The sequence below is a fragment of the Falco rusticolus genome, chromosome Z (genome assembly GCF_015220075.1).
Source record: "Falco rusticolus isolate bFalRus1 chromosome Z, bFalRus1.pri, whole genome shotgun sequence".
Lineage (NCBI taxonomy): Eukaryota > Metazoa > Chordata > Aves > Falconiformes > Falconidae > Falco > Falco rusticolus.
Window position 1 is genome coordinate 81946458 of NC_051210.1, and position 14991 is coordinate 81961448.

The following is a 14991-nucleotide window of genomic DNA, read 5'->3' on the forward strand; positions in this document are numbered from 1 at the left end:
GGACACACAGTCCTATCAGGAGATGTGGGACCAATCCAAGACCACAGTAAGCCAGCACAGCCACATGAAAGCCACCTTCAGTTCCCCATCCCTACCCCACCAGGAGATTAACTGTCCTTGACCGAGACCCACGCCATCCCCAAAGCACTCAGTGGGTACTGCTCCTCCACTCCAGCTGGACATCACACTCACTGCTCAAGAAACAGCAATACCCACAGCACCCATGTTATTAGAGCTCAAAGTAATTAAGAAGCATAAATACACAAGGGAGTTACTCAGCTTAATTAGATTGAAAATTATAGCTTCCATCATCTCTGCATCTCTGCATCCACTCGCTGCCTTGAGATATGCTTACGCTGACTTTCTGCTCACGTGGGGCATAGCACCAAGGACCAGCTTCTCAGCATGCACAGGGATTCAAATTTTATTTTATTTTTTTTAAAACAGTTTTCAACACTCATTTGCTACCACACACGTTGGCAGCCCCAGCTGCCTGCCCATGTCCAGCCTGTTCAGGGATTTGGCAGCTGGAGGTTTGCCTGAGCCACCCAAAATCATCCCTGCAGGGCTTTCAGAAGAAAACGGACATTCCCATCACCATTCCCCATGATTTTAAAAACCCATCTTTAAATATATTAAGGGTCTTTTTACTTTGAAGAGTGGTAACTTTCCAGAATGCATCTCCAAGATGCAACATGTCATTTTGATAAGTAGTGGCTGTGATTCATTCAGAACACAACCTGCTCCAACAGCCCTGTAAATGGTGGTTAGCACATCCTACCAGCACCTCACACCTCGGTGAGACTATTGTAAGGCAGCTGGGGCAATGACTCATGGGAAGGGTGAGAGTAAGGATTATCCGGGTTTAAGCACCAGCTCCACACCTCAGTGGAATCACCAAGTGAAACTTACCACCTCATGGAGCCCACCAGCCCCACAGGGCTGCCTGAGGTTCAGCAGGATGGGAAGCAGTCATGGGTGGAAAGGTCAATCTCAGGCACAGAGAAATTCTCAAGGGAGAGCTAAGCTGGAAGCATGTGGTAAACAGGGACACATGGGCAGAAGGACACATGACAGCCAATGGGAAGATCCAAAAATCAGGATGGACAGGTGGACACAGCACAAACCTCCTCCTGCGGAGCCAAGCCACATTAGCACCAAACACCCGGAGCACACCAACACAAAACCACCCCACTGGTACCACCACCAATGCCCATATGGGAACACGAAACATGGACCGAAGGAGGTGGTGATGGCCATGCATTAAGGAGGACATGGCCAGGGTATCCCCTACAGCCTGCCCTACACCTTAAATAGTATTGGGGAGGGCAGCAAGATGCGTTACACAGTATCGTTGGTGACCTGCTGTAATTGCCAGAGCAGGGTCTGAATGTCCTAACAGCACCACCAGCTTCAGATGGACGAGTACAGGGGACTAAATGCCAGTATAAAAAAAAATTCTCATGGAGGAGAAAATAAATCTATTTTTTTAAAAAAAATCAAATGGGATTTCATTAACAACGGTGAAGGATGGTGGCACAGCAGGTCAGGAGCAGGAACCCATGCTTCTGGAGGACCTGCACCAAGCTGCGGGTTCGGGGCCATACCCTGCAATTAAGGGCTTATATTCCTTATAGTAAGAGTTTATAGACCAGCGTTGCTTATAGTTCTTGTAGTCCTATAGTTCAGCCTTGGACACATTTAACCCATTCCCATGGCTCACAGGTTTCAGTTGGCTGGAGAAGACTTTGGACACAGACAAATCAAGGACAAGAGGAGAGCACAGCTGAAAAGTCACATTTCCAAGGTGCAAGCTCTTCCCTGCAGGGATGTTCCTCTCCAAATCCTCCGAATACTCCAGGAAAGGCAAAGAGCAGAAGTACCAAATCCTTAACAGCGTCATTAGTAAAACCGATGAGTTTACCATGACTCCAGTTGTTCAAACGAGAAAGGCTACGTGAAGCCCACTACTCACCAGTCCCACCATCATCTCTGGACAGGTCTCTGCTCATTTCTGGAGGACCAGGCTAAGCCAAAACCCAACCCAACCCCACGAGATGTGTCTTTCAGTGGGCCAGAGGCATACAAGGGCAACTGCTTTACACAACCAATACAAGACACGGAAAATTCACAGCAATTTTTTTCAGTTTCGCTAAATAGCAAATTCTTCACTAAAATGTTTTGCAAACATTTCAGTGCCTGCCAAAGCTTGAGATTTCGCTGCTGTAAAAGCAGTCATTTTCCTGACTTGAATTGTAGTTCATACTGGTATTCCTTTAACTGCCACAAAATGCCTCTGTTTGCAGAACAGGTCAAAGAGCAGAAAATAACACCACCTTAAAAAAAAAAAAAAAAAAGCCAACCACAAAACAAAAAAACAACCCAGGGCTTCACCTACGCTACCTGCTATTTATTACACCGCTGACTAACTCAGAAGGTGCAAAGTCCACCTTCACACTGAAGTTAGACTACTGCTGTGGCTTCCTTGCCAGACAGCTATCACAGTAAGGGTACACTACTCCTTTTTTGGCCAGAGCTACAAACCAATTGATGTGTAAATTAAAAGCCCAACATGCCTAGAACTGCACTGCACCTACAGCAAACTGAGACCAGCTTCAAACATGTATATATATAAAAAAATATAGATACAAACATATATAGCCTTCTTTCATGGTCATCAGAAGGTACGTGCACATTCATGTTCAGGGTCACCATTTTCTACACCTGGGTATTGGCAGCAGAGAATAAGTGAGCAAAAATCCTACCTTGTAAATGCACTCCTCAGCAGCAGCCAGGCTGCCTGTGACAAACACACTCTTTCCACAGGGCAGAAAAGGGTAGGACCAACTCATCCCATAAGAACCAGCACAAGCCATGCACTACCTCAGGCTCTGGACCTACCAGTCCCCAGGTTTCCACCCTTCACCTAGGAACTAAACTAGCAAATTGCTGCAACTTGGGCTTGTGTGTATTGGGATTTGCAGCCTCCTCCCTCGATTTCACACCCTTAAACAGTATTTTTAAGAATTCCTCCCCTGATCATTTTTTTAAAAGGCAGTTACCTAAACCCTACCAGCAAGAGGGCATATAGCAGGAATCAAGCTGATTAAGCCTGCCAGAGTCATTGCTGGGGCTGTGCCCCAGCACCTGCACTGAGCTCCATGTTTCTTATAGCTCAGTGGCTCTAATCTAACCTCAACACAGGCGCTATTAAATGCACAACTGAGATGAACAATTGCAATAACAAAAACCAGTTATTTTTGCAGCACAAAGCCACGGGTACGCCGTTCCCTGCAGCAGGGTATGTATCTGCACAGCACCAGGAAACCATGGGGTGACCTCCGGACATCTCCTGCGCATTCAGAAGAGTGAAACACCCACAAAGACACCAACACACATCTCACACCTCCCTTGCATCTACTCAAGGCTGTTATAATGGGTGGACTGAATGGCATCTAACCCCCCAAGTTTGGCTCTGCTTTTCTCTCCCCCATGCTGTCCCCAGGGAAGTCAAGGTAGTCCCCAAGGTGCTGTGGAGGTGGCCATGCCCTTGGCATGCTCTGCAGGTGCAGAGAGCTGGCTGGAGCAATCTTGCTGTACATTTCAATTATTTTCTCTCTGCTACTGCAGCTAGTAATAAGGCATGATCAGGAGGAGCCCAGGGATGCCGATGGATCTGGCTCCTTCAGCAAGACAGCCCCATCTTTAAATAAAAATCCCAGCATGGTCTCCGAGTCGTCCTTGTCCTTTGTGGCACAACCGAGACGTGTTCTCATAATCTAAAATAAAGACAGAAAAAAAACCACCAATCCCCTTCAAGTATAACCTGCTTTTCCTACCAGCAGCTGCAAATGGCAGAGGCAGGAGTTCAGGAGCTCTGCACCAAAGGTCCCATGATGTCCTGGGACTGAACCCCAAACTTCCCCTTTGCCCCATACTTATTCCTGGAAATTTTTCTCTACACAAAACACACAAAATCTTCTCTCTTCTTCCCAGCTGCCCCTCAACCCCAAAACAGCACATAGGCATTCACTAAGGATGAATCCTCCCCGAGCCTTGAATAATAAATCATTTTCAGAAAGGTTTTATGCCAGAAGGTTTATGCCAATTCATTGACTCAATCAGTGTGTGATCACACTGGCAATATTTGTTCGCTTTTGAAAATTTTCTTCCCAGGGAAAGAAGCCACCAAGTCATTCCAGCTACTTTATTTAATACAACAACTTTAAGTAAAAACCAGAGCGTTTTCTATACCCAACACTAGCCATTAGGATTTTTTTAATGCATTCAGTTCTATCATCTATTAAAAAATACTTGGCAAATAACAGTCACTTAGCACAACAGGAGGAAACAAAATAAAAAAAAAAAAAATACCCTGGTCTCTTACTCATCCAGAGCTTGCAAACGCTCTCAAGAGCATATCTTGAGCTGCATAACACCCCAGGAGCAGAAAGGCACTGGTGATTCCCTAGCCTGGCAGAAGCACTATTTTGCATGAAGTTCAGAGGCTACACTTAAATTAACAATTAACATATTTTAAGAAGTGCCTTTAAGAGAGCAGAACATCCAGAAGCAAAAGCAATTGTATTTGTTTTAGTAACATGAAGAGCCTCACCTTATAGTAACGAAGGCTAGCTACACAAACTAGTCTAATCTCCAGTTTAATGCCGCAAATCAAGCCATTGCTGCAGGCTGCATCTTCCAGGGGCAATGTCCTCCCTCCATCCCACCCAAAACTCAGCTCACAGGAGCAGAGCATCCCTGTTATCTCATTACAGAGTAACGCTGGCATCTGCACAGGCTTACAGGGACTGGACTGCAGTTACCTTGGCTGTAGTTTAGCTGCATCAGCAACAAGTTTCTTTAGAGGGCTCTCCGGCTGGAGAGGAAAGAAAGATCGTTGCACACAGGGAGCTGCCTCTGCCTCCTGGCTCAGCTAAATAGGGTTTGAGAAATTCCCCTGCCCAGCTACAACCACTTTGGCTGGGCAGTGCTGCAGCTGGGCAAGTTCCACCGCTACCATGCTCCAGCAGGAACCCTGGGAACATGGTGGCAGCAGCAGGACAGCCTTAGAAAGATGGTTGCTCAGGGTAACCAGGTGATACAGAGGTTATGCAAAACTCCACCAATTCTCTATCTGGAACAAGATTTTGTAAGCAGGAGTCCTCAATGCCACTACCTCCCCTGCTCCTCTTGCACGCACTGGTGCTGGCAGCTTCCAGGACCAGGTTTGCACCCTGTAGCATACAGCTCCTCTTCTGCTGGGACACAAGTCACATTAAATTCCTGTTTGCTTCTGCAACAGAATGAAATCCACAGCCAGGTAATCCAGAAGTCCCCAGGTACTGCATCAGGAGTGAGAAGAGTATTACAATGGTCTCCCCATAACTATTTACCCAAGTGGAGTCCTACATGCTTGAAGGTTGATGCAGTTTTGGAACTACTCTCATGCCTGTAATTAGGTACAGCTGCTAATTACCTCATTTGATGGGGGCTATTAAACACCAGTCATCCCTGCCCTTAAAGGGGCATAGATGGGACATCACATGGGAAGGGCTTCCACCAGCAATTCACAGCTGCTGGTGTTTCCAGGATGGGTTCCTCTCCAGTTTAAGTGCTCCTCAGGGCAGCGTTGAGTCTAACACAGCAAATTTATCAGCATGGTTTAACAAACATGAACTTAAGCACCAAGAAAATACAACATGTCCCTGGAGATCTTCTGTAAGCATCAAGTGGAAGTTAAGGGCTCTCTACACAACACATAACAGCCCAGCAGGAAGGAGAGGGGCGAGGACCTCACTCAGCCACTCTGAAGTGGCTCCCCAACAGTTTCTCTCCTCCTGGTTCAAGCAGCAGAAGGAAGGATTCCAAGGGAGGTACCACTGTGGCTGTGCTAACGCAACACTGCACATCTGATCAATAGGCTTTTGGCAAAACAGCTGTATTGATTCCAGCAAGCCGGATTGTCCGCCTTCCCTCAAAAAAACTTATCCTCATCCTGCCAACAAGGTGATCCAGGAGGCCCTATCTCTGCACTTGGAAAGCCATCTCCTGCATGGTAACACCCCACTGAAGCTCTCCTGCTCCTCCCCGCTCCTTTTCTCTGTTCATTCCCTTGCCCAGCTACTCCGTGAAAGCATCTTCCAGCAGCCATGTGCAGAGGGTGCACCAGCACCCGACTGATCGGGGCAGGGCAGCCCACCACAGCAGGTTGTCTTCTCCACACCACACTCTTGGAAGCCTCTACCATATACAAGCTGTAAGCACCCAGCAGAGCTACAGGCCACAGGGCCAAACACCTCCATGCACACAGAGGTGACGTGCAAGCCAGCACTGGGACCTTCCTTAATGCTAAGAGCAGGCTACAGAGCAACTTATCTGCTTCATCTTCAGGACCTTCGTCAGCAACTGGCATCATCAGACTCGGCATCTTCAGGCTGTTGGGTTTGTTGGGGTTTTTTAAAGCCTTCTGTGCTCTTTTTCTTATATACTCAAAGTCACAGAGAACACTTTCCTGCTGCTTCTAAGCCCAGCACGACAGCCCTAAATTTCACCGCAACACCACCACTCAGCCCCACAGATGACAGACTCATATGGGTTTAAGGCACCATCCACGGCCCCACCACAGCTGTGTCTCTAAAGTGTCATCACATGACAGACAGACACCAGCAGAAGGGCCAGCACTGAAACATCAGCTCTCATCAAAAGGTCTTTTTTATTATTCAAAATAAATTAAAAATTAACAGCATGCACAGATTGTCACCAAATGCCCATCGCTTCTCAAGTGCCTCATCAAAAAGTCCCTGTACAGCAGCCAGGATCACAAGCAGTGCCCCAGCAGCCACCTTATACCCATTCAACAGATGAATGGGAACATAAACCTAACCAAGTTAGCATAAAAATACAACATAGGTTAATTACCTGATTCTTGAGTTAAGAATCAATTAACCTGGTTGTTAGAACCAGCCCACAGACAGGGGTAATACAGCACTTGCAGCCAGCCTTCCTCCTCCCCAGGGATACTTGCCATTGCATCCACGCATTCATCCAATGAGACACTGTGGTCAGCACATCTAAGCAGTTTAACCATGGCTTGTACGTGCTCCACTTCAGACTTATCCCATGGAAAAACGTTTTCCAAACCTGACACTTTGCTTTTGAAGAGCTCCTGAGAAGGACAAGGGTTAGCTCACTCACAGACAGCCCAACTCAATCCAACAGGGCTTCTTAAATTCCCACAGGTTCAAAGGAGGGGCTACCAGATTCACAATTCATCCTTCATCTGTTTGATTTCGATGGCAAAAAAAAAAAGTGGCACCCCCCAATTTTACATAAAAGCTGTCCGCGAAACGAGTTACAGAAGCAGACATCTGCAGCAAAGTTAAGCCCAGAAGACTGGCACGGAGACAAAAAGCAGTTTCCTGAGAGGGCTGGTGCCAATCTGGCAGCATCTCTACACTGACCATGGTCAAAGGAAGAATTTAAAACACTAAAATTCTCATTATGACAGTAGATGATGCTGGCACTTTACAGTCTTTCAGCAAAAAGTGTTCTGAAGCCAAGCACTTTTCTCGATGAGCCCCTGCCTAGCGTTATTGATGGCTTTTACTAAGCACATTCCCTGGATCCCGGCTGCCCGCAGCACTCCCAGTAGCCTCGGGAAGCCGCGGAGCGCGGGGAGAGGGCTCCCTCCGCACGAGCCCGCACCGGGTGGCCTCCGGGTGCCTGCGAGGAGCTCCTTCATCAGGCCAAGTCAACCAGCAAAGATCTCTCCGGACACAAACCTCCCACTGGGAAAGGGGTGAAAAGCCCGAACAGCGCCAGGAATGCCGCTGCTCCCTCAGTATCCCACAGCCACAAAATGATTTAAAAAAATAATTTGAAAAAGTGGTATCTTGCCTAGATCCCAGGCTCTGCTTAAAAATCACCACCCGAGCCTCCCATTACCACAAGGCACACTTTTCAGAAGCAAATCTGGGTTTCTCTCCGGGAAGCAACGGGGAGGGCGGGCGGCTGCCCCCCGGCCGGCACAGGGCGCCCCGGCCCGGCGGCGCGGCACCCTGCGAGGCCACCAGCCATGTCACCTGCCCCGCCACCGCCCGCGGCCGCCTCGCTCCCGCCCCCACCCGGGGATCGCGTTCAGAAAGCTGGACTCTCAAAACCGGGCGCCTTGAGAGCATTTCGGCTAGTTACAGCACTTGTACGGGCTGTTTTCACCTCTCTCTCCGCACCAAGGCTTTAATAATATGAGGGGGGGAAATTTTTCTGTGAGGATCTGGGGGAGCTGAGCGTGTTCTAGCTGCGCGTTCGCCCCCTGAGGTGACAGACCCCGCAAAGGAGAAGCCAACGCTGCCACAGCCGCAGCCCAGGGGCGAAGTTCACCCTTCCCTGAAGAACCCCCGCCACACCGCCCACCCGGGCGGGTGAAACCCCGGGAGAGATCGCTCACCCCAGGGGACGACGACGACAACACCACACCCGTCCCGGCTGCCAGGGCGGGCCGGTGCCCGCCGTGAGGCGATGGGCGGCCGGGGGGGGTCCCTTCCGCTCCACAAGCGCCGTTCCGGGGGGTGCGGGGAAAGTTGTGGGTCCCTCCAGGACTGGGAAACAACCGCCCGAAAATACAAGGAGCCCCCCCACACACACACACACACACGCTTCGCTCACCTCGGTGTAGAGCTGCACGGCGGACATGGCCGGGGCGGGCGGGCTAGGTGCAGGGCATGGGATCAGCAGGCAGACAGCGGCGCCGCCGGACCGACCGACCGACCTTTACACTCGCCGCCGCCGGCCGGGGCACGGGAGTGAGCGGCGCGGCGAGAGAAGCGGGAGGAGGAGGCAGCGCGGCTCCGCCTCTGCCGCGCCCCGCTCAGGTATGGGGCGGCTCGGCTCGGCTCGGCTCGGGCTCGGCTCCTTTCGGTTCGGGCAGGGCTCGGCTCGGCTCGGCTCCTTTCGGTTCGGGCAGGGCTCGGCTCGGTTCGGGCCCGCTTCGGCCCTCCCGCTCCGCGCTGCTGGGTGCCTGCGGGCGCAGCTTCTCACCGGGCTCGGGCGGCGGGACCAGCACTTTTCTTCATGGCTTGTGTAAGCTTTTGTTATATTTTTTTAAAGCCTTTTTTTATACTTATCTCTCCTTCCTTTTCTCGGTGGGGGATCCTCAGGACCCCACCAGGCTCCGGGCAGGGCCCTCCCAGCCTTGCTCCCTTCACCAGAGCTGCTGAAACACACCATATTTGGTCTTCAGTAGGGTTTTTTCCCTTTTATTTTTCTATTTTTCATCCTTTCCCGTGCAAGAAGAGTAATTAAGCCCGAGGCAGGTGCCCCTCGCTGGTCTGAGGCCCTGCCTGGGGATCACCCGTGTATGGGGTGCCAGGAGCGGCTGTAACGGGTGCCCTTTGCCAGGGCACGCCTGTGCCTGGGACTGGCAGCGTTGCCCACGGGAGCCCGTTGGCGATGCACCAGGGATGTGGTGTTCTCTCTCATCTCCTTCCAGGAGGTGGGTTTGGGTTCCCCCACCAACACTGTGCTCTTGGGTGCTGCTTGTGTGTCAGGCACTCCACCCTACACCAATGGCTGGGATGGTTTCTTCAGCAAAAACAGCCAAAAATTGTCGCCAGCCTGTCAGTCCGTGGCCACGCTGCCTCACTCCATGTCACCACCATGTGCTTCAAGTCATGTTTATACAGCGCTTTTTGAGCCCAAGAAGGATGATGCAAATTACAAGGTATTCCTTATTAATCACTATTACTATTTATTATCATTCAAGGTATTCTGCATATTAACTAAGGCATAAAACATGACTCATGGCACAGTAAAAATAATCAACTTTTTTCTCCCTAAAACTGAAATCACTTCTGGAGAAAAATGTCTTTTCTATGTCAGATGGAAAGACGGTGCAAAGCATCATGGGATCACCTTAAGGCTATAGCAAAGCATGAAATGAAGCCAGCCCTAAAGCAAAAAGTGTCTGAGTTCCTTAAAGACTGTGCAGAAAGAATCATAATCCTGAAGACTGTGGCTTATTCTCTGCCATAGTTATTCACTCCTTAAGGGGGGATCCTTCCTGTGGTTTTGGGCTGTGCCGCCCGCAGGGCACACACAGCCTTTCTTTAAAGTCATCACAGGTGGCATCTCACCATCTGCTCCTCATCCCTTGGGCAGCGAAACCCTCCCTTCATCATATATTTCCTTTAGCCACCCCAAAGCCTGATAGGGAACAGCACCGATTTGGTGGGAGTACAGCCGACAGTGCAGATACCTTTATTTTCCAGCTCTGATGTTCTTGATGAATCCAAGTAAATAGCAGGTGACTGGGGGGGAAATTTGGGATGGAGCAAAGAAGGGGAGAAAAACCTGCACCCTGTCTGGAAATTACCCTGGGTAACACATTTGACAGCATAATCTCTGCAAAGCCTCCAAGATAGCTTTGTTGGGCAAACAAAACTTGTTCCACTCCTTTTATTAAATCAACTGTAGAAGCAAAATGTGAAGTACCAGCACAACCAGGAACAAAGTTTTCAGTGAAGCCTAGGTAGCAGTGATAGCCCAGAGGCAAAGCACAGCCATTCCCATGAAATACCGGCTGGTGCCATATGTGATCTTCCATTAATCTAAAACTTTAATTAAAGTTAGAAACTAAAAACCCAAAACCACATACAAAATCCCTGAAGTGTATCCTAAGTGCTGAGTTGCTGGAAACTGTCTCCTGCAGGACAGAGCTTCTTTTCATTTGGGAATCAAAACTTGTGTTGATCATAATATTTAATGAGCATTGGCTCTTAAATAGCATTTTATGGTACCACCTCTTGTGTTCATGTCAAAGGTGCTTAGAGGTTAAAATGAACCAAATACCAGGGCTTTTTTCTCTTCTAAGCAGAGCCAGTGGCTTCCTTGCAAGTACAGGACAGGTGTGGGAGATGTACGTGCTCCTCCAGTGCTCACAGGTCCAGGCTTGTCCTTGTGTTGCCATGACATATGGAGACCCCAGGGACAGACGGATGTACAGATGATGGCATGGAGTGGTGAGGGACTCTGGAGGGCTCAGTGAAGTGAGCAGGGAGCTGTGGCTGAAACTGGAGGTTAGGAGTGTAGTTATTTGCTCTGCAACAGCCACCCCATTGTTCTATGTCAGCTTTGGGGTTTTATTTAGGTAGAGGAGCAAAGGCCAGTTTGCTGTTGAATTCAGATGGGCAGGAAAAAACAGCATTTCTGCAGTGAAATCCCCCGACCCCCAAACTACAGTTACAGCACTGAATTCCAATACACGAGCAGTGCATTAACACTGACAACCCCATCCCGAAATCCTCCACAGAAGTACTTTACAGCAGGATCTATTGCTGAGAGTGTGCATGGCCAGGGGTAAAATGAGAGCTGAGTCAACCTTATTCTTCAAAATCGGTGGCAATATCTGCACAGTTCAAAGTACTTTAAACTCTGTGCATGTACTTTAAAGTTTGCAGGGAAAGGTTTGTGCTTTTGCTGGATGTCTCTTGTATGTGGTACCCCTTGTGCAGGTAATGTGGAAATACAGGGCATCAATTCAGACAGCTCCAAATGTCATTAGGACAGAGTTGACTGTTGCTAAACACAACCCCAGATCCTGAATTTTTGCATGCACAGGCATCCTAAAGACTCGAATCCAGACTTTCGTCCTCCTGGGTTGTGCAGAAGTCACCACATCCTACGTCTGGACATGATCCTTGGGTCTGGCTGGGGCTGTACCCTGGGCAGGGTTGCACTGGCTGTTTCTGCAGCTGATGTTCCTACCTGTGTTAATGAAAAATTAATTGAGGTGTTAAAGCAATGAATAATTAACACAGGTAGATTTTCCTGCAAATAAAACTGATTTTGTCCAAAGCTAGATGTAGCTTTGGAGCAAGCCTCCAGCCCTGAAGGTGCTCCCACAGGCGTGGGAGCCTGCAGCCCAGCCCCAGGGAGCAGAGACTAAGCTAGCGTCATGCCACGGGGCACCAGGAACTGCTTCCCAGCTCAATGCCTCATGCATGGCCAAAAGCATCAGTATAAAAGCCCTTGGGAGCAGACAGGTGGGTACGGAGAAGTCTTACAGCCTTGGCAAGTGCTGGGGGTTCAAACACTGCAGTGGGTCTGGGACAATGTGATCAGGGGCTGGCATTCCCAGCTCTGCCACAGGCAAATCACCCACATGCTCCACACCTCCGCTCTTCCTCCGTCAACGTGGAAAATGTAATTCAAAAAAAAGCACAGGAAAGAATATTTTTCAAAGCTCTAGTACCTTTATAAAGAAGAGGCTGTAACTGCCTGGGTTTTAAATGCCAGTGGTTTCATCTCTGGGTTGCTCACAGCCCTGGTGTGGGGAGAGGTCACCTAGCCACGGACCAGGCTGCTTCACTTAGCATCAGTGTCCCTGTGCTCTCCATTTAATAGACAGTTTGGCTCCAGGATTGCTCACTTGGTGTAAAATACCATACGTATGAGTAGTATCTAACACTCCTGAGATGCTCAAGACCTGTAAGCTGCAATTTATCCATTTGGCTGGTGCTGTAAGTCACAAATCTAACATGAGAGCTGGTCGGAGGGAGGCAAAGGCACAACCACCCTTTGAAACGTGCTAGTCAGCACTCTCTTTGCCCGGTTTACTGTGAGGATGTTAAAGGAACTGGAAGAAGATGGACATCAATAGGATTAAGGAAATTCTTCAGTCTTTGACACACAAAATCATTCTTACCACTCACTCATCTGACTGTTAGGGGCAGCGGGAGGAGTCTGCTGACCCACCAAGCCACTCAGCAGCCTGGTATGAGTCTTATCTGTTCTTCTCAGCTAACCTGAGGTCTACAGAGCACTCAGCAGCAAAGGGGTCAGCCCCAACAATGTGTTCACCAGCCACAGATATCAAGTTTGGTTGCCCATTATCCCATGGGAATTAATTTTTGCTGAAGGCAAACCTCTCCCAGTCTGATCTTTATATTTTTGTGCAGACTTCATGTTCATTGCAGAGGAGTTTTGCCTCCAGGAGCAGGAGCTCAGACACTTTATAAACGCTTGTAGCTCTGACCACCTTGTCTGAGTTATTATTTTATTAAAAAAGGATTCATTATGGTTCTGGATAGCTCAAATTCACCTAGCTCACCAAAGTGGTATTTTTTGCCTCTCATATTGGGCGTACCTAATGACAGTATCACAGCCTTTAATAACGTCCTTTAATTAATCCTGAAATTCTGAATGTGCTGTTATGTTCATTTTTCAAGGACAGGTCACAGTAGTAAAGAAAAATCTGCATTGCTTGCACAGGGCCATACCAGGAGTCTGTGGCAGACCAGGAAATTAAGCTCTTAATCATTCTGCCGATTTGACCCAGCAGTGAGAGCAGAGACCTATGACTACCTGAGCTCTCCGGACTGATTAAACTATAACTATTTCCATTATCTGGGATGGCATTTCCCACCTGCAAAATAGGAGGAGCAGCTCTGAAGTCCTCTGTACAGCTTTGGAGACTGCGGCTGAAAAGCACCGTGCAAGGACCAGACATCCTGACTAATGAGCCACCTCTCCTGCTTTGCAGCATTTTCACATTGATGAATGTTTTCTTTCTCTGTGTCTGTAGGAGACAGATCCTGTTTGGATTCAAGTTGAAGGAACTAGACATGAAGAGGCTCTGCTCTGTCTAGTCACCTGTCTGGATGGTAGCAGCTGGTGAACTTCTGCCTCTTCACCTGCTATCTCAGAAAGTTGCTCTCAGAGAAGTTTTGTCTGTAAGAAAGAATAAAACCCCACCACACTCCTTTGCCCCTCAGCAGGGCAACATCTCCGAGCCAGGTTCTTCCACCATTTACACACCTAATTAGCTGGGCTGCTCTGCTAGGATCACTGATACTGTTTCAGATTAATACCCTGCTACCCGGCCTTTTGCAAACAGCTGTAGGCCTTTCTCCACAGACAAAAAGCATTTGTCAGCTTCTTGTCTGCTTTAAAACAAGATGAGGTGACTGTGCAAGCAGTTTATTCCTGATTTGTTCCAAGAGGTCTGGGAGCTGGGGCTCCCAGGCTCCAATCTCAGCCACGTATCGGCTTCTCTGTACACCCATTCATGCTCACACACACAAGAGTCCTGGTACTTGCCCACAGGGAGCCAAACACAGAAAGAAGAAGGTAGGGAGGAGAAAGAAGGTAGAGAAGGTGCTTAGTGAGGGATAGAAGTTGAAGAGTGGAAAAGCAAGGGCTGGAGGAAAGATGGTAGAAGCTAAAAAGCTGAAGGAGGAGGGAGAAACACCTGCAGATCATCAGCAGCAAAGACTCAAATGGAAAAATGCAACAAACAAAATAATAAAAAAAAAACCCCAACATTTCCAAATGCCACAAAGTCTGTGAGCAAGAAAGGACATAAGGAAATGCATTCTTCACTTCCCTCCTCTGAAAAGGACAGAAGAGAAACTAATGAAACACATATCAGGGAGGTGGTTGAGGCAATGCCATGGGGAAGAAGCTGAATTGCTCCCACCTGTCCCCCTTGTGCCACCCACTGCTCCTCCTGCATAAAGGGCAATCTGGCCAGTAATATGGGGAGTCGAGAGGCTGGTGAGGAGGTGTTCCTCCTCCCCACTGGCAAAACCCTTCTGAGACCTTCCTGTTGACAACTGCCCATTTTTTGTGTTGCTGCATTGTAAAATGGTGTTGGTGGTCCACCTGCCCCATTTTGTGTGTTCAGACTGTGGCATTAGTGGCAATCCAAAGCAGTCCAAAGAAACAGAGTTGCCATCAAAGTGATAAATAATAATCCTTTTCACAAGAAAATGATAGCTTCAATCCTGCACAATTAATTCTGTCCAAGCAGAGGTCTCAGACTAGTGTTGGGACTCTGATATTCCACAGATCATTCGACAGCTATCAGAATATACGCAGAGCAGAATCAGCTCTTTACTGTCCATGCCATACTAAAAGAATTCATTGTTTTTCCTTTAACAAGGAAAATCAAGATAAGTCACCAAGTACTTCTTGTCTAAATGCAAAAAAATT

General features: G+C 48.5%; 1 protein-coding gene across 2 annotated transcripts in view; it reads right to left on the reverse strand.

Annotated features, from left to right (window-relative positions):
- The window catches only part of MYO5B (myosin VB), a 148940-nt gene extending 140147 nt beyond the window's left edge, over positions 1 to 8793 (reverse strand). The window contains exon 1 of one of the 2 annotated variants that reach the window (XM_037374114.1): positions 8668 to 8793. In XM_037374114.1, coding sequence (XP_037230011.1) covers positions 8668 to 8694 — 27 coding nt within the window. In that variant the 5' untranslated portion in view covers positions 8695 to 8793. The remainder of the gene's footprint in view (positions 1 to 8667) is intronic. The other variant, XM_037374113.1, reaches the window with a different exon arrangement.
- Positions 8794 to 14991: the final 6198 nt, after the last annotated feature.